General features: G+C 40.4%; 2 protein-coding genes across 3 annotated transcripts; one reads left to right on the forward strand and one right to left on the reverse strand.

Annotated features, from left to right (window-relative positions):
* The first annotated feature begins 242 nt into the window (after positions 1-242).
* On the forward strand, positions 243-9,698 carry snx3 (sorting nexin 3). The gene is made up of 4 exons (XM_077587602.1): positions 243-458; positions 6,904-6,999; positions 7,231-7,355; positions 8,878-9,698. The coding sequence occupies exons 1-4, from the start codon at positions 297-299 to the stop codon at positions 8,981-8,983; spliced, it is 489 nt and encodes a 162-aa protein (XP_077443728.1). The 5' UTR covers positions 243-296; the 3' UTR covers positions 8,984-9,698.
* A 474-nt stretch (positions 9,699-10,172) lies between these two features.
* On the reverse strand, positions 10,173-17,842 carry nr2e1 (nuclear receptor subfamily 2, group E, member 1). 2 transcript variants are annotated; one of them, XM_077587601.1, is made up of 9 exons: positions 17,327-17,842; positions 14,786-14,931; positions 14,370-14,457; positions 13,740-13,975; positions 12,977-13,123; positions 12,218-12,314; positions 11,995-12,144; positions 11,812-11,917; positions 10,173-11,063 (listed from the first exon to the last, which is right to left on the reverse strand). In XM_077587601.1, the coding sequence occupies exons 1-9, from the start codon at positions 17,382-17,384 to the stop codon at positions 10,901-10,903; spliced, it is 1,191 nt and encodes a 396-aa protein (XP_077443727.1). In that variant the 5' UTR covers positions 17,385-17,842; the 3' UTR covers positions 10,173-10,900. The 2 variants fall into 2 exon arrangements, with proteins under 2 accessions (XP_077443727.1, XP_077443726.1); XM_077587600.1 differs by having other exon boundaries at positions 11,995-12,147.
* Positions 17,843-25,579: the final 7,737 nt, after the last annotated feature.

Genomic DNA, 25,579 nt, shown 5'->3' on the forward strand with positions numbered 1-25,579 from the left:
ATCGGAACTAGAGCTTGCATTTTCAACCTATCAAAATAAAAAACGCATCAAACGCATTAACGAGGCTGGAAATGTCGAACCGTAATTTTAACTGTAGGATACTTTAAAATTAGTGACTAACAATTAAATGAATGTATGCGAATATTTTGTCCCAATCTTTTATAAATAATTTAATTTTATTTTTTACACAACCTTGAGCGGTGTGTTTTATTGTGAAAGTTATCACCGGAATAGGCATATTAGTTTTCAAATTCTCTTGACAGTCCCGTTAGCTTCGATTAAGAGCAGGGCTAGAAATGGCAGACACTATAGCTGATACAAGAAGGCTCTTTTCTAAGCCTCAGAACCTAAACGACGCGTATGGCCCACCGAGCAACTTTCTGGAGATTGATGTGAGCAATCCCGATACAATCGGGGTCGGGAGGGGCAGACACACGACGTACGAAGTCAGACTGAAGGTGAGCTTTCATCGTTAGTTGCTAATACCCTTAGCCTCTCAGCTATTTACCTTTTGACACTTCTGCAGATTAAATGCGGGTTATTAGCGGGTGGCATGGTGATCAAATACCGTAGTTATGGTTTAAAATGCATGATTAAGAGTATCGTAGCGATCGGTTAAAAAAAAGCATGATATATTGTCAATTTCCGTCCAAACTAGCTGGCGCCGTTTAGCAATTTAGCATTAGATTATAGCTTTGCGATTATGTGACGCAAATACCTTTTATCAACAAAACGTTGAGACAATAGATTCCTTGATTTTCTAAGTTATGAAAAATAACCTGTGTCCGATATGATTTTTTAAAAACCCAGGTGAGTACAAAGGTAATATGAAGTGACACATGCAAGAACAGCAAAGTTCTATGAGTACCTTTAAAGTATGTTTTTTTTTAATGACAGCAATCCCTAATAACATTTTTTAATTAAAGCCACACCAAATTATCTGGACCTCGTCAAACTCACGATGAATTGATGGTTGGTTATATACCAAAATAATCTTCCATGTCCTCCCAACATACTGATTTAATCTTTGATTTTGCTATGCCACCAATGTTGATCGTCTATTCCTGCAGTTTTTCTTGCACAATGGCGTAATGTGTGGTCAGGGTGGTCACACGACGCAGACAGGATGCATGTTGATCCTCTCATTCACCTCCCTGTTTCATTTCCTTCCTCCTACCGCTGAAGACATTGCGTTGGAGTAGAAGGGCCTTTCTTCCAAATTGAGAGAAGCTCCCACAGTCCTAAACGAGCTGATGACTGACTAAAAGGCATGTGCCTCATTCTGCAATCTTAACAACGTGCATGGTAACTGTCTTATACAAACAAACCTGTTACGAAACACGTAACCCCCTGTCTCAGTTGTGTGCATTACGTTCACTCATTTTGAAAGACCAACATATCTATATGTATATTGGTATAATGCTCATCTCTCACTATCTTTAAAAGGGGAAGAATGTTGGAGGTTTTTGTTGTGAGCCTCTAGTATGTGTTTTGATAGTTTCACAGGGTTCAAATGTCAGCTCTGTTCTCCTTATGGTTGCACTAGCGCTTCCTTCCACTTTGTAAAAACATTTACGCTAGGTTCACAAAAAAAAAACCCTAGTGTTGTGATCAAGAACAAAACCAGACAAAGATTTCTTGAAACAGGAAAACAATGAAGAACTGGTCAAGACCTCAGACAACAACCCCCGGTTACCAAAAAGTTAAAAAGACGTTGTCCACTATTTCACCCAATCAAATAGTTTTGTGGCATTGTATGACTTATTGTCAATTGTAAACAGGTTGTTAAACTTGAAAATGTAACTGGTTGTTATCTTCCCAGAAAAATATCATTTCAATTGACTGACACGTGTTTAGTTAGTCGTCTGAACTATTTAGTGTTACCACAATGACAGGACATTGGGCTTGTTGTGCCTTCACCAAATCGAGCAGAGGAAGCGAAGCCGTCTCCAGACATCAGAGTCGAACACGCGGCTACTGTACTTGATCAGCGTGGGATAATTGGCGTATGCGTGTAATCAGGATTATTATGCACCTCGTAGCCCAGCGTGACCCCGCTTTGCATAAAAGCACAAATGAAGCAGCACATCCCTCTCCGGTGTCAACTTTGCTTCACTTCTATCTTCAGTTACTTTGAAACACCTCATCTTCAGCTCTGTGAACTACTCGTAAGCCTTTCATTGTCACCCCGTTGCACACAATGTCATGAACCCAGAGTTTTTTTTTTTGCTTACAGCTCATTTGCCGTGCCTCGAGTTCCCACTGCTGTCCCACGTTCCACCCAAAATCGAGAGAGCCCTTGTGGTCGCTCTGAGAGAGTCTTTCTTAATCCCCTCATTGAGAAGGTAAAGAATGAAATAGGCCAGGCATGTGGGGGTGAGCCAGAACGTTAACTGCCCGGCCATACCCTCTCAAAATCCACGGAAGGGTAGAAAGCCACCCCCCTTAAGCCTTGATCCTGTTTCCACTTATCCCATTTTACTCTCTATGCAGTCACTCCGTTCTGGCGGTAACCGCTGGCTTAACGGATAGATGGCAGCATAATGTAAACACTATGAAATGATAACGGCCACTCCAAGTTTAGTTTTTATTTTTTTTTTACAACCTGGTGAAGGTTGAGAGAGGGTGTCGAATTTGAAGGGTTTTTTTGTTAGCTTTTTTTTTTCTCCCCCTTGCAGAGGCCAACTGTTTGCACTGGCTCTCTCCAAGTCAGCCTGCATAGTCACTTGTTGACAGGCAGGCTTTACGCTCATATTCAAATCAATGGCGTCAATCCGCCCTCTTTCGCTCCTGGGGATGAAAGCTAACTAGATGTTGAGAAGGGACGGATATCTCATTTTCCTGAGCGGACTTGTAATGTCGTTGAAGTTGTCATTCACTTTCTTTTGTTCAAGCTTGCAGTTGAAATGCACAAGAGGACCCACAGGATGGCAAAGTTGGATGGAAGAGTATATCATCTTTTGTTTTGCTATTTTCCCATTACGCTATATAATTGTCACAGGTCTCTCAACTAAACATTGACCGCATCTCGTTTATAGCCATGACATTTGTTAATCCCCTGATGATGACATTATTAGATTGTCTCCTCTTTTCGTCTCTCTTCCCTTGATTTTTAAAAAGTTTGCATCGGGCTCGCTGAACTTGGGGCTTTTACTTTGTTTATAGATAAGAGCACATAAAAGGCTTCTTCTTACTTGTCGTCCTCTACCCCTCCTGTTTTGTACTCGCATAGCTTTCTCTCTCACTTTCTTTCTGGCTTCAATTTGGATGGGGGGAGTTTGGCCATTAATAAAAATGAGTAGCGATGGGGTGGGTGGGTGTGAGAAGAAGGGGGGGTGGGCGTGCTTGTCAGGCACAGTCAAGTGTAATCCAAAGTCTACAGCATCCTCTTGGACAACTATTTTAATGGAAATGGGGAACATATTGTATCAAGACTACCATATCCTACTTGAGATGACAGTATGAAAAGTGGGAGTTGATACTATGGTAACAAAGCAGCTTTTTGCCAGCGAGAGAGTGGATAGACCATCAGAGAGCAGAGTACACCGCAAGGCGAGAGCAAAAGACCCGTCACCTCAAAGCTTTTGTTCCGAGCCTCCTCTTTTACCATTTCAGAGTATGATGCAATGAACTGGTATTATGTTGCCGTTTTTTAATGCCATTATTGCGAAAAGGGGTTTGTAGGGGGGGAGATGATGGTTTTGAGGGGGGCTGTTTTAGGATGCACACTCTCCGACTTGACTTGATCTATCCTGCTAAAAGCTAATGCGTGATGGTCGTGAACTCCTCTCTCGGGAGATGAGTGATCTTTTTGAAAGGCTTCTGCCATTTTCAATTCAGCTTAGATATCGTGGCTCATACATTATGACTCATTCGAACCTTTATGAAGTATAGATTGCGCCTTATACACTCATAATGGAAAGTAAATCCCGGTGTAAAGAGGGTAGCTTCACGCCGTATTCTTTCTTTAATTTAGACTTTAAATATGTCCAACAATGGCTCAGGGGGCTAATCATTTGGCCTTCGAAAAGTTCGAATTTATCAGGGTTTTTGCTCATCGGTGAAAGCAAAGTGTGCCTTTTGGACAATTGGTGAAATGTTGACACCTGAGCAGGTGAAAGTTGCCCCGGGGCCAGTAAATTGAGGCAGCTGAGAGAACAGAGGCTTAGGAAACCTGATCTTTGACTCTGAGGGCTCTCACGCACCACCTCTTTCTTGAGTGAGTGAGACCTCTCACTTTTCACTTTTGTCATTTGTGTTCCTCCCCCTGTCTTACAGGAGCAATCTCTTAATCACAGGGTTCGAGAGGGCTTTTGAGGCCAGGTGACTTTCTTTTTTTTTTGAACTGGGTTTTATTGTCTTGAGGCCAATTTACCGGATTCAATTTTGGTGTGTGTGCACACAAACTGGCTTGAAATCTCAATAGGCATTATTTCCGTCAAGTGAGTGATTGGCCAAACGTACACGCACCACCTTACTGTGCGCACGGGTTTGGGCGCAGCTAAGTGTTTTCCAGTGTGCACATGATGGGATTAGAGTCACGGCGGTGGCAGATTACCTGTAACTGTGATCTGTTGTGCTGGGGATTAACTTTGCGGTGCTCCTCGCTGTGAGGTAACATTACGCAGCAGGGACAGGCGAGTGGAGTTAATGCTAGAGTAGTAGGGCAATAAAGCTAAACTAATCCACTTCTTCAGTGACCTGAGAAAGAAGAGGATAGAAAATAGGTCTGGATGGCTCTTTGAGAGCTTCACCTGGGAAGAACCTGCAAATTAAACGTTTTGCTGTCGAGTCGTTTAGTTGGACTTTACATTTTCTCACTGAGGCCATTCCATGTTAAGAATGGTGGTTTCCTGATACCAAGTTTTTAGCCCCCGACAGCAATTCCAATTTCCAGTATCATCTCATGGCAATATTGTACAAATACCAAATAGTTTGGTCTGGTTTGGCAACAGTACTCGATTTGCACATTGTTTTGATACTCCACATGTCATCAAAAGTTGTTTCTGGGTCTTTCTTTTTTTTGGTTTTATGATAGTCTGAACCGAAATCTCATAGAGTGCATCTTCATTTGTCAGCAAAAAGATTCACTTCCCAAATTTAGGTAGAATCACCAAGGCTGTCAACACAACCGAGGAAAGAAAACCTATCCCCCTTTTTCCCGCTGAAAACAACAGTGACTCTCAAAGGCAGGAAATCAGATGCATTATCAAAGAGCGCGGGGTATAAAGGGGAACAAGACTGAAAAGGAGAGACCATGAGAGCAAAAAGACCACCACTCTTTCCCTCCCTCCTTTCCTCAATTAGTCCAGCGCAGACCAGATGAAGCTCCCTAGCTCTCTGGTTTTTGCGGCTCTTCCTTTATGACCCCCACCCCTAACAACCCACCTTATTTTTCTTTTATACGGCCATTTACTCAGCCTTGTAGTTAACTCCCCATCCCCTTTACTGCATACTATTCCAGACATCTGCCTATTGATCAGTCTGCTGTTCATATCTGAAAGGTATGCTGCACCTACTTGCTCAATTGCGGAGCCATTGTGGCGCTTTCTTCTGTGGATTCTGACCTTCTGCGAATGCGCTTCACCATTGAAAATCTTCATTCACCAACCCCTTGTTGGTGCATTGTCAGGGGATGGCCATGTGCTGTCAGGACTTGTGAATAGGTTTGGCATTGTGCTATGATTTGCTGTTTGAGCCAGTGTTCTCTGTCAATGTCGAAACGACTGCCCTCTTTCAAATGAGAACGCCACTCTCAAGTGCTTGTCAACAGCGATAGAAGATTATACGTGCATCTCCTCTGCTCCTGGATTTGGAAAAAAATGTGAACAAATGGCAAAACAGACTTGAGTGCGGCAGACCTTGGTGACCCAAACATAAGTGATTTTTGTCTTTTGGAGGCCAAGTTCAATTTTCCTTTTCAGTACTGTGCAGCGTTTTTGTTTTTGTACAGATTTGATCAAATCTGAGGTTTTTTTGTATGTTTTTTTACCCACTTAGGACAATGTCAACTGGCCTAGGTTTTTATGTAGTGGAATACTCATCTCTAATCAGCCTTTTGGCATCAAGGCTTTTCTTTAGATGACAAAAGACAACCCTTTTTTGAACTTTATGCCCTAATACCCGAAAGAAAAATCTGTTTCAAAAGCATATAACGGTAATTGTGACCTAATGCTCATTTTTCATATGTTACGTGAATAGTTTATTTTACAAAAGAGACCCCAAACAGTTCTAGGAAAAAGCTAAAGAGAAACTTTGTTTATTTAACTTTACAAAATTGCATTTAAATAGCATTTATTATATAACCTCAGCAGGATTATTTGGTTGATGCAATGTTATTAGTTGCATTTTAAAATGAAACTTCTAGTGGGTTCCCTACTTTTAGTTTTTTTTTTTTAAAAACCTTTTATCAGTCAAATACTGCATAACCCCATCAAAAAATTTAACTAAGCAATTTTAAACAAAAGTAATTCAAAACTGCAAAACCTTATCAAAATATTTTCTATCTAAAAAAATATAGTAACTTAATCTTATAAAAATACAATCTATCGAAGAATGGTTTACAATTAATGACTGAAATCAAATGTCATTGCGCAAATGTTAGTTCTAGTGGTAGGTGATATAACGATATCAGATTAAGGAATTTTCCTTTTTCATAATCTTATAAAGATTGTATGGAATATGCTCCAATGAGTAAAAATAAACAATAAAAAGACTCATGAAAATATTTTATTTGAATAAAAAAATCGTGATTTTTTTTTGGGGCCCCATTATTCACCATGCTTTTTTTTTTCCTTTTATATTTTTGCTCTTTTCGTATGACCTCATTTGTTTGGAGAGGCATCCGCAATGGGAAATCTTGAAAGGAGTGTCTCCTTTTAACCCTTTCCATTTTGTCCTTAGACGAACCTTCCCATCTTCAAGCTGAAGGAGTCGAGTGTACGAAGGCGCTACAGTGACTTTGAGTGGCTCAGAGCAGAGTTGGAGAGGGAGAGCAAGGTGAGTCGGGGGGAGGGGTGCGTCGGTCCCTACTATTTGGATTTTCGCAGCCTCGCCGATGAATACACACCTTACATTTCTAGCCTTCAAAATATTTGAAGCACCTCTACTCTCAAACGGCCCCGCTGAAATAAATTTAAGCGCTTGCGTTGAATTTAGCATTTGTTGTCTCCTTTTGTGCCAATTTTAAGTGCCGCTACTAATTTTCCTGGTGCTGCTCTTCTCTCTCAGGTTGTTGTGCCACCCCTGCCGGGTAAAGCGCTGATCCGACAGCTGCCATTCCGAGGGGATGATGGGATATTTGATGACTCATTCATAGAGGAGAGGAGGCATGGTTTGGAGCAGTTCCTTAACAAGTAAGGCACACAAATAGGTTTAAATCTTCAGTCCCTTTTAACAGAACGGTATCATGGATTCCATGTAGTCTAAATGAAAATACTGATTGTGTTTCACCAACACACAAAATTATAATTTAAAAAAAGTATATATATCTAGAAACACAAAAACAGAGCATCGATCTTCATCCCTCAATGGCGCCAATAGCTGTCCAATTCATTTCAACTCATTAGGATGTCACCATTTGATTATGTTTAATAATTTATTTCATCCCTGGTGAGAGGTGTAAAGCTTGCATTAACTTTATAATTATTTAGTAGTTGCGACTTTTCCATCCAAACTTAAAGTGAAATTAGTTGAATTTAAAGTTCTGCTAACATTTTTTGGACTCCTCTTACCACAAACAATCCTAAGACGGTCTTTTTTAGTCTGTTATTGGTACTAATTACCTCACAAACCACATCTTTTCCACCCATTAAGTTTCACTTGTGATGTTTAATTTATGGTAATTGCAACTCAAATTACAGTGTATATTTTTGTGATCTGGTGTTTTGTGTTTTTAGCTGCCTAACAAAAAAAAGTTACCGTGCCGACATAATGATTTGCTTTGATTGCAGACGTCGTATTTATCTTTGTTTCATGTGCAAATGTATCAATTCTTCGGTTTGAACGTCAAGTGTGCCAAGAAAATTTAAAAAAAAAAATTTCGGATGACAATGTGAGGGTAATTAAGATGTTGCATGTATTTCAGGCAAAACGCTCCTTTTAATCACGTCATTGTTGATAGACTTCATTGCGGGTATGTGATAATTTGTCAAATTTTGAAGGGCATAGCTTTCGGAATGATCCGCTTGATTGTCCTTCCAAACTTGTCAAACAACTGTCCTTACTTAGACAAACTTCTCCCCAAAGTTTACTGTGTATCATTAGTCAGAACAAAATTGAATTTCCATTGATGGGATAAGATGCTAACATTTAACAGCATCTTGTTCAGGCGTATTTGGTTTTCTAAGCCTTTTTGCGTCATTGGCGTGGACACCGAGTCGAACCTCATGTCAGCGTGTCTCTGAAAGAACATTTCCCTCCATATTTTAATGGAAAAGACATAATGGCAAATTGATTTTCCCCCAGTCATTTTTAATAACACTTACTTTACATTGCGTTTGCTCATTGACTCGTTACCGAATCCTTCCCGGAAAGGTCACTCTCCCCTTTTGAACATGGACAAATCAATCACCATTTTCCAACCTGCCAACCGCGCAGGTGTCAAACTCAAGGCTTCGGGGCCGCATCCGGTCCAAGAAAGAAAAGCATGTGCACTACCATTACCAAAACTGACAGGGTTCATCAACTGAATTTAAAACTTCAGAAACATTTGGAAGAACACTTGGAACAGAAATGAATATAAAATGCGGCACATTTTAACCAGCTCCCCCTCCAAAAAAAATTTAATTTCCCACTTCTGGATTCACATCATCAGACACATTAGAGTCTTCATCAGCACCTCTGACCGCTTTTTTTTGGTCATGTGTGTTTTTTCAGAGTGGCCGGTCACCCTCTGGCCCAGAACGAACGATGCCTGCACATGTTTCTACAGGACGAGTCTGTGGACAAGCACTACACCCCGTCCAAAGTCAGACAGGCTTAATTAAGAAAGCGAAGATGGCTCCCACCTTAACCCGACTTGACCGTCCCTCCCTCCCTCTCGGCCGAGCTGCGGCCACCGAACCCAAAGCGTTTTCTCTCACTCTTCACTGCTTCTGGTTCTTCTCAGAAAATTCTGAAACAAATCAAAGATAAATACATCTCCCTAAAACCTTCCCCCCCAAACAAATCTATATATAAATATCACTCTTGCCCACTTTAAGTTACCACCTCATTTTTGTATTTCCCACTTGGAATCAAATCACAGAGAATGTTTGCAGCGTCATCTGCTCTCTCAATGTGTGGGAATGCCACTAACATGGGAGTATAATTGTATTTATCGTTAGCTAATTATTGTCTGGAATATATTCATTTATATAGTAACTTTGAGCGTTCCCATGTATGTAAAGCTCCCGTAAGACCCACATGTCAACTCCAGTGTGTAGTCAGTCATGGCATGTTGCACAGTTAGTGGGCTTTGAGATGAATGATGTACGTCCCACCCAGCCCAACTCTACAAAAACAATGAAGCATGTGTGTGTGTTTTCACCAACTAGCACTTGCCCTATTGTCACCATGGCTTTTCCTAGAGAGTCAATTTCCACAGATGGAACTGCAGTATTTCTACTGGATATATACGCATTTTGAGATTTATATACTGCTGTGCCATTTTTTTTTGTTTATTTTGAAGATTTTCCAATAAAATGGGTGAAATGTCAGATGTATTTGTGCATACTTTATTTTTTTCTTAATTGCTTACTTGGTAAATGTATATGCAAAAAAAGAGAGAACATTAAGTAATCTTAATGAGAATCATTTTAGATTTGTTGAGTAATGTAGTATATAGGTTGTTAAGGTAGTACAATGCCTAAATGAATTTGTTTTGGTATGAAACATATTCTACACAAATGAAGTGTTTTTATTATGTATAATTTTACAAGAACTGACAATACTATTAGTATTTATACTGACACTAATAACTCATCCAAATCATAAATATACAATATATACATTAATATCTAGTGTTTATGATACCTGCTTTATTTACATATACTTTAAAATAACTTCCTATAAAATTTCAACCTGTTTTATAGTTACAACATTTCATAACTTGTCATTTTTCATTTGACTATGTGTCCAATCATTGCATTGATATCTCAAAACTGTCAAGAAAAAAACAACATTCCGTTCATTGTCTTTATTCATCTGGTTTCACCTCTAAATAGTTATAACTCCAAGTATTTACAACAGAATAAAACCACCATATTATTCACCAAAACAGCTCCCAAGTGCTGAATATATATTTTTTTAATCCACGTTAGTGTCTAACTTTCAAGTTGACCTATACATTTTAATGTTGCGCTTGGATACAAACATTTAAATACACACCATCTTGTTGCAAATCCCCCTCCTTTTCCCACAGAGATCCTGTTCTCTTCATTTCAGGGTGCACTTGATTTTAACACCAGAGGGGGAGGGGGGTCCACCGATAACACCCAGTTCTCACATGCATTTTTTTCTTCTTTTTTTTTGGTTTCCTCCACTTGGATTGAACACAGCAATACAAATATTAAATTGGTCGTCGTCAAGATCATTGGTCTCACAGACACTTGAAATTATTTTCATATCAAACACATCTTTGTCAAATCACTTGGCAGATGTTCAGTCTTTAGTCATCTGTATTTATTCTTGAATAGCTCGCCTCCGTCCACGCCGGTGCTTCTTTTATAGGTAAATCTATTACGATGGTTACGCTAATCCTTTAACTAGAGCTCCTGTTAACAGGCTAGTTGATGAACTTGTTTTCTTGACGTGTCGTCTTTCGTACAGATGTGCTAACTACGGCGCTGGGTGGGTCTGAGGGGCCCCTCCCTTCATCTTCCAGTCTTTTCGCTCCGACCAGGCGGGGTGAGAGGCGGGGTCATATGTCACTGGATTTGTACATGTCGGACAGGAGCCTGGTGATGGGCACGTTGCCGATGGTCTTCTTGAAGAAGACCTCCTCGATGGTAGAAGGGCCAACTGATCGTAGAGACGGCAGGAGCAGCAGCAGTTTGCCAAAACGACATGGTTGAGTGGGGTACCTGCAATTTATTAATGTTGTTAACAAAAAGTAACCTCAATCTGCCTGGAGATTACACTCGATATGTTGGTTTGTTTCTAGGATTATGAGGATTATTTGATGCCGTATGGAAGTAGAGCCTGTTAGGGGATATGTTTTTAACATTTACTTGTTCAAAGTTGACTTCATATGTTAACATTGTAATCCACCCTTAAAACAAAAACAACTCCACGTCAATCAAGATACACAGGGAAAAAATTCATCATAATCAAAAGCCTTTATTGTTATCATACACAGCTGCGTGTAACAAAATTGGTGATGAAATTATTAGTGATATACTATAATTGGCTTGGTCAATTATTCCGCTCAACACCGGGGTCAATTCTTATTATTGCACCGTACTAGGTACATTTAAAAAAATGTTTTGCACTGCATTTATCGAGAAATACGATTAGTTATCTCTTAGCAAATTCTGATTTAAGACATTGGCTGTTAATGAATGTGAATGAGTGAAATATCGTTAACTATTGTTGCTCGACTTCTTTAGTAGTTTTATAAACTGACTACCGAAATAAATCTTAGATTACAAATTAAAAAAAAACCTTTGTACATAAGTTTTTTTTCAACCACTAATCAACGCCAACAGTGACTATCAATTCTCTTAAATGAAACTATGGATGGATGCGCTAAAGTACATTAATCAGGAAAAAAAATGGTATGTACAGTAATATAGCAGCCCACCACACTACTTCACTAGTAAATAATCTTACCTGGTGTGGATGTAGCTGTTTAACGTGAGCTGTGCTTCATCCTGTAGCGCAGCAATGGCGCTGGCGTTTCGGAAATTTCTCAACTCCGCGCCACCCTGCGTAGGAACTTGGGTCAAAAGAAGGGGACCGTTACAGTACAATCCTAATAATGGGGTCTATTGGCTACCGCAGGCGGGTTCTCACCAGCTTTGAACGTCACGATACATTTCAAACAGGCAAATTCTGTGGCATCCAACCGCATCTGTCGGAAGCGGGTGACAACCTCTTGCAGCGCTTGTATTTCGGACATGATCTTGTTCATCCGCTGGGATTCCGTGTTTTCCGTGTTCATCCCTGCTGATGACACAATATTACAACACATGGCAAGGCGCGAAGAGGCCAAGTACAATGTTTCTCAGTTACATACCAGAAACAGCTAGTAGAGTCGTAGAGTCTACTGGGATTGCCCATTGTGCGATTCCCAGGACGAATAATTCCCTCCACGCGTCCTCCAGCAGAATCAACTGCAAAGAGGATTACAATGTGACATATGAAACAAGTCAACTTGAAAGTGAACAACAACATGGAGCAAATACAACAGTGTCCCCACTTCTGAGGTTTCTGGAAATTTCTGTCTGTTCATCCCAACAAAGATTAATTGACAAAATTGAAGTACTTCTTCTGGGGTTTGTTGTATCAAAATATCAGAATGGCGCAGTTGTCAGTCTCTGACAGTGTAGTGGTGCACGTGCCTGGGTTCACATAGGTTTTTACTCCAAATGAGTTTGAATTGTTGTCAAGTCTCTATATTGTTTTGATTTTTGAACATTGTTAGGCTATTGAGAGTTTTTTTAAATTCAAAATGCTGGCCTGTAAACGGGCAGTCATTTCGTACTTGTTGACGTGTGGTGTTCATTGAGAAAGGTTGTGCATCTCCCAGAAGAGGTTGATATGGAACTAGCCAAAGATTTGTTGGATGATTGGCAGCGCTTGCGGGTAGGCAAGATTTCCGCATAGTTTGAGGTTGTTATTACCTTATGTCCATAAAGTGCATTACCCATTCCTGCAATCGTGTTTGAACTCCCCCCCCGGGCCTCTTCTCAATGTTAAGCACGCTCCTTAATCCCCCCACAGCTCCCTCATTTGCCTTAATTCCCGTCACGCGCGGTTAAACGCTTTAACGTACCTGGTCAGATAAGGGGAGCGTGGAGAAGGCGGGCACGCTTTTGGCCCACTTAATGCTCATGAAGAGGAGGCGGGCCGCCGACTCACACACTGACTCGGTGGCCACCTCGTACAGGTACATGGGGGTGGCGCTGACTTCGTGGGGGTACTGCGGAAGGAGGAAATGGATGTGGGGTTGTTATCACCTCGGATGTGTTTAGGGGGAAACAGTCAGGTTCATTGTAAGCAAAGGTCAAATTCCAAGCCACGGCACCTGCTTTTTAGCAATGATTAGTGTTGCTTGCTGCGGATTTGCCGTGAGAAATCTAATTGGCGGATTTGTGGTCTAAATCAGGGCAAGAATTTCAACTTCTAACCTGCCTGCAAAAAAATAATCTCAAATGAATAACGTATTTTATTATAATGACATTTGAAATAAATATGGTCACATTTGGGATACAGGAAATTAGATTTTCTATATCCTGGTCAAATATGACAGGTCTTATATCAGTAAAATTGTTAGGTTAGGGTTAAACAACTGGGGAACCTTTAAGTCAGTTGCTAATAATATTAGATTTTATTTTATTTTTTTCCAATTTTTATTACATCAGTTAATTTTTGCGCGTCCACTTTTTGACGTGCAGCTGATCACCTTTGACGTCCATAAAGCTTATAATATTGTACTTGGTTCATTAATATCGATTTAAGTAAATTATTTAATAAACCTTTCATATTTTTGAGCATGTAAACCTTAATAAATGGGGGGGGGGGGATGACAAGGTCACCTTCGGGGTGGGCTGGGCCAGTCCCACGATAGCCTGCCTCTCAGGCGTGCTGGCCACTGTATTCATGTCCAAATTGTGAGGCTCCAGTTGTGTGACAGTCGTGAAAAAGGGGGGTCCCGGCAGAGAGGATCCGGGAAAATGCGTCGATGAGCCGTTCACCTCTTTATGACCTCGGAAGTACAGGGCCACCTGTTTTCGGATGGTGGACGTTCGGGGTCCTCTCTCATGTTGGACGGCTGTAAACGCCATGGCAAAAGTATAAATGATCAGTGGCGAGCTCTTAAAATTATTTGCCATGTATATTAGATACAATCAAAATAAATTAAGAAAAAATAGCCGTATTGGGAATAGTGGCATGTGCGTGAAATATGTCAATATATATTTTTGGGGTGGAGCTAATCAGTTAAATTTAATGTAACTTGTAAATTAAATTGTTTCATTAAGAGTGCCTTGAGATATCAGTGTAATTTTCTCAATAAATTGTGTAAACAAAAATTTTAAGAGTTGAAAAAAAATATCAACCCCCCTTCAGTTATTTCACCCCAGTAAAACAAAAGCTAAAAATATTATATAAAATCTAAAAATTCTAAAACCAGGGTAATATAATAACCATATTAAAAACCAATTCACCATCTTTATTCATGTTGACTTCCAGGCACTTTTTCAAGCGGCATGCTCGGCATTGGTTTCGATGAGTTTTATCCACAGGACACCCACCCTATAAAACACACACCAAGGCAAAAAAGTGTTATCATATAATAGCTGCACGCTCCAATCCTTACAATTATCTTCCCAGGAGACCAATTTCCAGGTGCTATCATCATGGCATTTATCAACCCCCCTTCAATACCGGGGAGGGGGGGGGGCGCTAAGTACTATCCCGCCCCCCTGGTCCTTGAATCCTCTCTTTCATCACATTAGATTGGATTACACCTGATAAATTACAACGTACCGGCGCGTCGAGATAGCAGCTGGGGCAAAACAATGCTTTCTAAGCGCTTTTGGAGGCCTCTTGCGCGCACGGCGAGGAAAGCTGGTCAATTTACCTGAGATCCAGATTTGCACACGTAGGTTCTGTTTCGCCGAATGCTCCTCTTGAAGAAGCCGGAGCAGCCGTCGCAGGCGTAGACGCCGTAGTGTTTGCCCGAGCTGCGGTCTCCGCACACTTTGCACGGGATGTCCAGGATGCGACCTGCATGTTCCAAATTTTCATTAACAACCAATTCCAATGCCATTTCCATTTGTTATCCTGTTGCAAATGACTAATCTCATGAGAAAAAAACCTGGAACAAATTAACAAACAAACAATTTAATTAGATTTATAGTAAAGTGTCTCCCCTTTTACTTTGATAAACATTTTAAATGCTTAAGCAAAGAAATCCCGTATTTTATTTATATATATATATATATATATATATATATATATATATATATATATATATATATATATATATGTATATGTATATGTATATATGTGTATATATGTATATATGTATATATGTTTGTATATGTGTATATGTATGTATAGGTGTGTGTATAGGTGTATGTATGTGTGTATATGTATATGGGTGTGTATATATATGTATATAGGTGTATATATATGTATATATATAGGTGTATATATATATATATATATATATATATATATATCTGTGTATCCATGTGTATATATATCTGTGTATGTGTATATATATATATATCTGTGTGTATGTGTATATATATTATATATAAACATATTTCGTGTGTATAAGGTGCCAGTTAAAGTTGTATAAATCACAACTAATCAGTTGTTTCCTCACATAAACAACTTTAAAAAAAAATATTTCTCATTATGATCGACTTATATAATTTCAATATTTGGAATGAAATTCATTTTTAATGCATGGAGAGTTCCATCATTATAAATCTTTTAAAAATGTTTTACATTAGACATTAGTTTAATCTAGGAGGGGATTTCATTCATGTACAAAAAAATAAAAGACAATACTAATCATTGCAATATTATAATTCATAAATAAAATTATACTTTATTTTTAGCTCACACAGATACCTCATAAATAGTCACTCAACTAATGTTTAAATTGCTATATTCATGTATCACTCTTTATATATGCTTTATATATGCATTTAATTTAAGTCTATCCACATGTTAACCCTTTTGATATTAATCACTCAATTTCTGAACTTTTCAAATGTCCAATGCTAATAAATCACATCTAGCCTAGTATAATTTTAAAAAGGGTTAACTGGCATGTGCATATTAACTTTTGATTTATTTTTTATTTAACTAAAAAACTTGTTCCCTTCTCTCTATTACACACCGAACAGTGGCCGTTAGAGTATGGGAATTCACTGCACACATTTAGTAGAATAAAAGTGGGCAAGAGTCATAACCGGCCGGGCCTGTAAAACAATAGCCTGCAAAGGGGAGGGGGTACAATGGAGACATTAGGGGTGGGGGGGTGTTAACTTAATGATTTTGTCCAATTGAAGCTCGTCTGACTGGCCGCATCTCGACAAGCTGCCAACTCCCCCTCATAATGGGATTGGACAGCTGCTTTCTTCGGCCTATAGAGCACAGGCCTCGGGATTAGGGAGTGACACTCCACCATGAGAATAAATGCGTAACAACTCAAATTGGAGTGTAAGGAAATGGAGTTTTTTTGTTTAAATAAGAAGGCAGAAGGGAAAGTGATGTTCAAAAATAATATCAACGAAAAAAGGACTGGTGGGTGGGAACGGGTAGGATTTTTTTTTTGGGGGGGGGGCGTTGTAATTTCACTGACGTTTTGCCACCTGCTCAATGATTCACCAGTGACCCGTCCCAAAGGGTGCCATGGGAATAACCGGTAGCAGAAAGAAAAACAATAACTCCAGGAGGGCCTTTAATCAACTAAGATTTCAGTATACAGTATTATTATTTATATTTAGTATGTCTTAAAATGGTTGAATGCACCGTGAACCAATTTTTTTTTTTTATAGGATTGTTACTTTGACTTTTGCATGCAGTTTCGTTTGAATATATTGGTGTGGCGTAATTACTGCAAGTTTTACGGCAGTTTTTATGTGTTGTAGAAATTGTGCACTCAGCTATCTTAAATTATATTATACACGTGGGATCAAATAATTAAATTGAATCATTCATTGGGGTGAATTCTATTGATGTAATTGTAAATTTAAGTATAAATTCATTACAAAGCCTGTACCAGAGGAATTTAATTTGTTTTTTTCTACTCTTAATTCAATTTAATATTTAAGCTAAAACCGTAAAGTCAAAAAAGGTGGTTAAAAGTTTTGTATTTAAAGAAAACGAGACAAGAAACATTCCAATTATAACTTTTTCTGGGGGCAACATTACATGGAGGGAAAAGTTAAGTCATCATTTCGTTATTATTTTAAAATAATTAAAATCTTTTATTACAAACGAAGTAACCCTTTAATTTTATGAAGCATTTATTTTAATTAAAACAAAACAATGCGACTAAGAAAACTAGGCGTTCTTTCAATGATGCTTTTGTTTTCATATCCTTGAGTTATAATTAGATTTTTTTTTACTAATATTGGTCAGAGAAAAAAAAGCCACTTACTTGATTTGACATTGAGAATATCCAAACAACCACTTGTTGATCCGGCAGCTTTACTCATCGTGGATGCTCAAATGAGGAAAGTTCACCTTTGAGAATGTCCCTTGTTTCACAATAAATACATAAATAGAAGGAAAATTGTGGAATGAGTCCAAACTTCCCCAACGAGTCCACGCTCATCACGCACGGCGGCGCATGATCCGTCCGTTCCGAGTCCGGTCAAAGCAGAGAACCGGACCGACTCGCAGCCCCGCGGCAGTCCGACAAAGGTGACCTTTGGGCGGCTGCGCTCGGCGCGCAACAGGCGTCAAAATGGAAGGGGTGGGTGGATGGAGGCCCCGGCGGGGAGAAGAGAGCAAAAAAAAATTAAAAATACAACCCCAAATCTTTGTGAAATAACCCGGCTGGCACCGAGACGATATCGGGGTGTACTGAGTAGTGCCCGCAGGTGTGACTTTATGCTGCGACTTGGCCCGAATAATGCCTGCTAATATTTAACACAAGTGTCATGGGAGGCTGGGGGCTGCAGGGTGGGTGGGTTGGAGGGTGGAGATCTCCACTTGCAAAATCCACTTGGCTTTCCACTCCAAACTCAGTGATGACGTCACCCGTCTCTCTCTCTCTCGCTCTCTCTCTCTCTCCCCCGTTCTCTCGCTCTCTTTCGTTCATTGATCCCAAAGTACTGCCCACAAGCCACTCCGGGATTTTTCTCCCCTTTCTATTCAATACTGAACGCCGGACTATTTAAAAAGATGCAAGAAATTCCTCACAATTCCTCGTTAGATGTATAAAACAGCGTACGTATAAAACAGGAAAACTGATTTTTTTTTCTAGTTTAATGTGGGTTAAAATAGAGCTGGCATCTTTTGGACATTTCTTTTTAGCAATCCCACACACACACATTCTTTCAACACTGCTTTATCTATGAGGAAAACAGTTAGGTTAGTATACCATCAAAAACATTTTGTGCTGTTAATTTTTGTTTCAAACCAGAAAAAAATGAACAAATACTTTTCAGTATACTTAAGTGTCAATCTTCTTAATTATAAGACCATTATTATTTCATGGCTACTGAAAACAGAAGAAAAAAAAACTTGCCCTCTCAGTTCTTAAACTATTGCAATTCAGGCAATTTCATTTCAAATTGAATTTCTTGACCACAATTTGCATATTCGAAGGGTCTGACAGGGAGAAGAGCTTAATGCAAGTTCAAGCAAAGTGTTTCATACAAATGTAGCTTCTTTTTTGACGTTTTTAGAAAACGGCGTTTTAGTTGCATCGCCCTTCTCGTCTCTTTTTCGACTCACAATTTGGTTCTCACTTGGCACACTTGCAAAACTGCAGTCATTTCTCCTCCGTGCACGAACCCAGACCCCTCACCCCCCCAAAACTTTTTTCTCCTCCTTTCCCCTCCCATTTCATTCACTCCACTGTGAGCACCGGGGTCCTCTCTTCCTGACACCCTGACCTTGACAGCTTGCTGCGCTCTCCCCGGGTAACTCCAGAAATCCATATTCTGTTTTTAATTGTCCTTCTTCCCACGGTGCGCCCGAGGCCATATGGCCGCACAAAGTGTCGATTTAAGCGGACATGGGGCGAGGCGGGGAGGCGTGTTTAATTGCAATTAACCATTGTGTCTTTGGTGTCTCTCAACCTGCAGTTTTCACGTGACGGTCTCGTCGGTTTTGGAGAGGTGGGCCGCAAAGTGACCCCCCGCAAAATCGGTACGCCTGCACCGAATAAGGAGTTTAATTTAAATATAAAATAAATGGGTCCAAATATTAGGCTAAGTTGTATTTCAGTACAGCCTGTCAACAGTAAATCACATAATCATTAACATTTGAAATTGAGCCTTCAATTTTTGCATATACATTTTTAAGTACAAGCAACGGTATTATACTGAATGTTATTCCTTTTTGATAATTAAAATTGTCATCTCCTTTAGTGTGGCATTGTCACATTTATAGTTTCTGACAGCAATGAACTTTCTGGTTGTTTGTCTGATTGAGCCCTGTGATTGGTTGGCAACCAATTTAGGGTGTCTCCCGCCTACTGACTCTTGTTTGTTGGGATAAACTCCAGCACCCACAATGGTTTCTTATTAAAAAACACACAAAACTGTATATTCATACACTCTCTATGTGCATATAACTTATATGGATGCATTTACATACAAATAAATTTATAAATATAAAGGCATACATATGTGGATGCAGCTGATTTTGTGTTCATTTGCCAGCATTCCCATTAAATGATTTTTAAACATATGGTGAATTTCCATTGTACATTTTCCGTACTGCTTATCCTCACAAAGGTCATGGGGGTGCTGGAGCCTATACCAGGCAACTACAGGCATCAGGTGGGGGACACCCTGAATTGGTGGCCAGCCAATCGCAAGGCACAAGGAGACAAACAACCAATCATGGCACACATATTGTGGATTTCAGTTAAATAAAAAAAGGCAATTTGCAATTTCAATAAAAAAAAGAAATAGTGGCAGTAGTGGATTTTAAAAAAATCAACCTATATAAATAAGTGAGTAACCCTTGAGACTGTAAATTCTTTAAATCTCATTTTCACTAGCCACATTTCATTTTCAAAATGTGCTATTCCTAACCATACCCCTCATAATATTATGTCACTTTTACAATCTTTCGTATTTCTCCCTCGTGCGCGCGTGCGTGCGTATGTATCACGTGTGCGCGCGTGTACGTGGGTGGCTGCCGGCGGCTGAATGGCGAATGTTTGACATAATCTCCTTAACGCGTCCTAATCCTCGTCATTCACTGATAGCCTTTACACAAATATAACCAACATCATGGTTGCCCGGGTTGCCTTCTTTCATTTCGCTCTCTCTCTTCTGTGAGTGACAAGCTTCTCCTCAGACACTCAATAAAAAGTTGCCAGCCACAAAGAACGCAGTGGATTGTGTATCTCATTTTAGGAGTCTCTTTATACACACATTGGACATAAATCAACAAGGGTGAAGTCAGTCCGCAACAGCCCATTTTTAAGGAGTAAAATCGGACCTGCGAGAGTGCATAATTTCTGATGAAAACGCACAGGCAATGATTTCTCATGATTGCAGAGGTCCCTAAAAGCGACCAAGCGGAAATCAATTGGTTTAGCAAGAAGTCAGTAAGCACCAGGGAGCGAATAATGGAGAGATTTCAAGCTTGGTAAAAGCCATAGTGAAGCTGCTCCAGCTTTAAAAGTGACCCAAAGAGATCAGAACTGCTGCTTTCAATCACCATTCATTTCTCTTTCACGTGCAATCAAGTGTGGCCAAAAAGTGCTTTCCAAATACGTGCATTGTTTCCCTTGAATCCAGGCACTTTTTTTTCAACAATAAAAAAAAAATATAAAAATAATTACTGAAGAATTCACACATCATGGCCTCCATGTAAAGTAGACAGAGACTGTAAAATGTTCTTTAGTTGATTAAAAAAAAAAGATTATCACTCCTGATCTCCTTTTACTAATCTTTGATACCATCCTTTACTTTTCAGTTTTTGTAGAAAATAAAGAATCAAATTAGGATCAAATCAATCAATAATGGCAGGGTTGTATGTGAGCCTTTTATACTTCCTCTACCTCCTTTACCATTTCCTCAGAATTAGGAAAACATAGATTTCCTTGATGCTTGCTGGCAACTCTTTGTTTTGGGTCTGCTGTCCCTCATTTTCCTCTTGATTACACCGCCTTGATTCTCAATGGGGTTTAGATCCGGCAAGTAGGCTGACCAGTCAAGCACAGTTGAAGGTGTGGACAACTAAGGCAGAAACCCCGACCTTTTTGAATGAGACTATGCAATTTTACAAACTTTGGCATGATATTTTAAACTTTTTGTGAGTTTGGGTACTTTTTTATTGTTTTGTAGTCAATACAATACATGGATAGACAGTCATAGAGTCATACATGCAAACCTCACACAAACCCAGAACTATCTACTTTAAGGAAGACATGCTTTTCACCATTCACCGTGCCACTACCTGAAACATGGAACCAATAGACACGTTTCAGCACCATGGATAGTGGCATGTTGAGTTTACCTGTCCACATGCTCTCGCTGGAGGTGAATGAAACTTTGGATATGTCCACACTTTTTCCCTTGATGCATTGCTGTAGGTTGGGTATTGTACTATATATTATGATTGGGAAAGCTTGTGCAAAAAGTGAATTTTAAAGACATAGCTTTAACCGTTTTGTGTTAATGCAAAAATTCATCAAGCTTTTTTTTGTTTGCTAGACTATCTAGCTGAAGTGCCTCATTCCTTGGTGTGATTGGTCAAACTTTACTGAGAAAGACAGAATTTTCAATCCAAATATTAAGAACATTTCAGCTTCTAGGGTTGTTTTTGGGCAATTCTGCTCGCGGGCCAAAGTGGTCGCCTAGCACAACTGAGATTCTGACCCCAAATGTCGGCCAAGTGGTGGTCTGTCTCCAAGTTACTCTAACAAGTCAACTCCCTGAACATCTTGTGTGCGATAGATTTGGGCCTATCCAACACCCCCCTACCCATACAGTCAAATGAAATCGGCGCACACCTGCGCACTGGTGCTTTCCTTGGACGAGACGGTCCAGAACCCAAACTCGGTAAAAACGGACAGGGCGGCGCGGCGCAGTTTGGACGCTCTGACAAATCTATTTGGGGCAAATTGTCAGTGAGAAACTTCCGCTCGAACTGCCTTGGACAAAACTGGCTGTTGGGGAGAGCAAATCCCGCTGCATGAGGGTGGGGGACAATGGGGGGCGAATGTGTTGATGTGCGGCCGGTGGCTGGGGAGGGACAATGGACGGATTAGTCAGTCCCCTGGCTGACTGATTTGAGATGGCTCCTCTCAGCCTCTCACCGTGGGGAGTCCCATTGTCCCGCTTCTGATTCCCACTTCTCACAAACTCCAAACAAAAGTCAATCTCTTTCTCAAGGGGTGCTGGTGGTGGCGCGAGGGGGGCCACTATCGACCTGCGTTTCAGCTGGGGAAAGTGACTCAAAAACGGGGCTTGACTCTCCATCCGTCCGCTCCCTCTGCCGCCTTTCCTTGTCTTCTTTGCGCGCGGCCTTTACAGATAGTGAGCCGCCGCTCAATGGGCCGCCCCGCAATTGGGCGGGGGGCACCTGTCGGAGGCTCGGAGGGGCCGCATTAATATTAAAATATACAGGGATGCCATCACTGGCTGCTCTGAAATCGCTCTGATGTCGCCCTTGGGTTCCCCTCTTGGGATGGACCTCTGCTTTCACTAGGTAGAGAAGAGCCGTCTTTTCTTTTTTTCTCTCACTAGACCCGTCTACCCTTTTTTTTCCTTTGAGAAGACTCATTAACAAATTATGACAGCTGAGTAGAGGGGCTTAGCGTGTTGACACTGTGGAGACAAACACGTGAGAGCCGAGACTTTAGCTTTGACACAGAAACAGGTGCTGGCAGTTTTTCAATGTGGTCTTTGGGCTTATTTTTAGGAAAAGTTTGAAATGCCATTGCTGCGTTTGCAGTGAAAACAGTGAAGTAGCAGTTTTAATGCAAAGGGAGTACAATTTTTCTTGAGACAGGGTGTGGAATGCAAAAGTTTTCCTCTATCACGTCAAGTTTATATAAACTAAGGGAGCCCAATTTTCTTAAGGAAGGTATATTAAATGACTTCTATTTTTGTAAAAATACAATAACGACTAAAAATGAAATTTAAAAGAAACAGGTTTGACTCCAATGTTTATAAAGAGTTATTTTGATCACATGCAAGTAGTAACAACAAGTAAATTGCGGAGAATAAAACTGTATTTTAAAATTTTGCTCAACAAAAAATCTAAGCCAACAGAAATGATTCCCCATCTTAGTAAATAATAATGAGTTGGTTTTGTTTGTGTTTAAACAAGCAAGAAAAGCTGTTGGTTTAGCACGCAAATCCAAATTGTATTCAGACATCATTTAACTAATGGGGACATGAAAAGCCAACGAGCTGTCATTGGGAATCATCCAAATGATTTGGAATGGCTCTCAGCACTCGACTCGAGGCCCGTTGATCTGCTCTGTTTAGCAGTCAGTCTCGCTTTCTGACCCACTTTACCTGACGTTTGCCTGCTGCCAAGTCAGGTTCAAGGGTCACGGTCGCCGTCAGACTTAATTCTTACTCAGCCTCTCGCTTAGAGCTCCGTTTTTTTCCCTGTAGGAAATAATGGCAACGCATTCACCATGGTAAAGATACATAGGTGTGGACTTTGCCTTTTCTTAATTCGAATCCCCCCCCCCGCAAAAAAAATCGTCCAATAAGTGTGTTTTGGTTCATGTTGGAGATCCCCCCCCTATTTTTTAACGCTTTATAATCTGGAGACTATTGCAATTCAAATTTAACAAAAGAATGAAAGTGATTTGTCATATATATTTGAAGCTTTTGCATGACTCAAAAAATGTGTAAACTATGTCCGTTTCCAATATTTAAAGCTACATGGTCATTGTATATTTTCTGCATTTTGTGACTGATATGACACCATAAAATTAATATACTGTAATATCAAACATGAAGAGAACCTGATAGTTTTCTATAGTTTATTTAAAATAAAGTGATGCATTATAGTTATATTTTCTCATTCAGCCACAGCTGATTATTTACATACTTAAATTTAAAGGAAAAAGCTACAACTTTTTTAGTGTCAAAAAACAAAAACAAAACAAAAAACACCCCTTCAAATCCAAATACCTGCTTTAACAACCGCAGGGCAAAGAGCCACTTATTGTCTTTCCTCATTTCTCCCCCATGTTCTCGTTCCTTCTCCCTATTTTCCCATCTTTAAATTCCATCAAAGTTGGAGATGCTCACAATTCCACAATGCCCAGATGCTGTCCTTTGGCCCCCGCGTGCCCCCCTCCCTCCTTCCAACCCACGGCTATCATTCATAACCTGGGAGAGAAAAGAGGTGGGACAAGGACGAGAGGGTGGGAGGTAGAAAGGAGAGCAACACGGCAGCTTATTTGGAAGACTTCCCTTTATTGGAACATGTGCAAGCAGTTCACACACAAAGGATTTAAATAGGATATTTTCTGTTCCCTATAGTTGCTTTCCCCTTTTAAGTGCCGAGGCAAGAAAAAAGTAAGTTTACAACTGCCTCCTCAATGGGAGCTCTTCACTCGCAGGTTGCGGGGACCTGAGTGACCTGGGAAAGTTAATTAGGAGGCCAACAAAGAGCCAGCCGCAGTAGAATGCCTCGCCTCTCCTCCAGCCAAAGATGTCATCCATTAATTAGGAAAATCTTTAAGGTGGCCTCATTGAATTTACAGAAAGCCCCGTGGTTGGCGGGCAACAGTTTTTTGATCAGGCCCTGACTCAAACAATGCCTTTCTGGGGGTTCAGAAAGAAGGAGAAGAAGGAGGAGGAGGTGCTGAAGAAGAGAGGGGAAACGTATGGGTTTGGCGTACAGTTTAATGGTGGGCCGGCTGCCGATTGTGACAGCTCCGATTCACATGGGTGTGGGTGCTGGGGGAGCGGGGGGGGGGGGGTCTAATACTTTGTGGATGATGTCATGCAAAGGCAACCTGGGGGCTTTGGGAAGGAGGAAGGAGGGAGAGTTAACGTCGCTGCCGCCCGGCCAGACGGCATCTGGGGCAAATATACAAATGACTCCCACCTTGCCACCTCATTTAGAAATTACTGCTAATGCTCACACGCTAAGGACATGTTGCCTTTTTGGTGCATAAAAAAAAACAACAACAATTCAATCAATCTTGTAGTGTATTGGCCCAAGTGCAAAAAAAAAAACAGCGGTGTCTTGACGTATGCTTTGTCATTTTAAACACTCAAATCCTTGGTTTCCATTGAGATTTGTGGAAAAGCCCATTTTTGAAAAATATTTTTTTTCCATGGATTTTTATTTGGGAAAAACATACCTTAATTACATTATCTCTTTGGCTGCCATGGATGTCAATCTCCATCCAATCCATTGATGTCTATCACTGCCAATGAGTGATTTTAATATACAGTTTCGTCCTAAATTTGTGTAAACGAGTACTGCTTTGAAGGATGCCCACATGATGCATGTTTGCGCTTGTATGTGCAGGCATGTCATCATGTCAGTTTTCCCCTGGGATGTAGCCCCCCTCCCGAACTCCCCATCTCTTCCTGGGGGACTAATTTGAGGGGAGGGCCGACATGTTTTGTAGCCTGCCAGAAACAATCATCCCCGAGCTCCATTATGTTTACAGCACGTCTTGCTTTCATTGCTGTGTCACTGGCAGAAGAAAGGGAAAGGCGGCGGGGGGTTACCGAGC

The sequence above is a fragment of the Stigmatopora argus genome, chromosome 19, assembly GCF_051989625.1.
Source record: "Stigmatopora argus isolate UIUO_Sarg chromosome 19, RoL_Sarg_1.0, whole genome shotgun sequence".
NCBI classification, from domain to species: domain Eukaryota; kingdom Metazoa; phylum Chordata; class Actinopteri; order Syngnathiformes; family Syngnathidae; genus Stigmatopora; species Stigmatopora argus.

Coding starts and splice junctions, on each gene's coding strand:
- nr2e1 (XM_077587600.1), bottom strand. CDS start 17,384: ATGAGTAAAGCTGCCGGATCAACAAGTGGTTGTTTGGATATTCTCAAT. Junction 14,932..17,326: donor TATTCTCAATGTCAAATCAA/GTAAGTGGCTTT, acceptor TGGAACATGCAG/GTCGCATCCTGGACATCCCG. Junction 12,315..12,976: donor CGCTCCCCTTATCTGACCAG/GTACGTTAAAGC, acceptor TCCTCTTTGCAG/TTGATTCTGCTGGAGGACGC.
- snx3 (XM_077587602.1), top strand. CDS start 297: ATGGCAGACACTATAGCTGATACAAGAAGGCTCTTTTCTAAGCCTCAG. Junction 459..6,903: donor CGTACGAAGTCAGACTGAAG/GTGAGCTTTCAT, acceptor TTTTGTCCTTAG/ACGAACCTTCCCATCTTCAA. Junction 7,000..7,230: donor AGTTGGAGAGGGAGAGCAAG/GTGAGTCGGGGG, acceptor CTTCTCTCTCAG/GTTGTTGTGCCACCCCTGCC.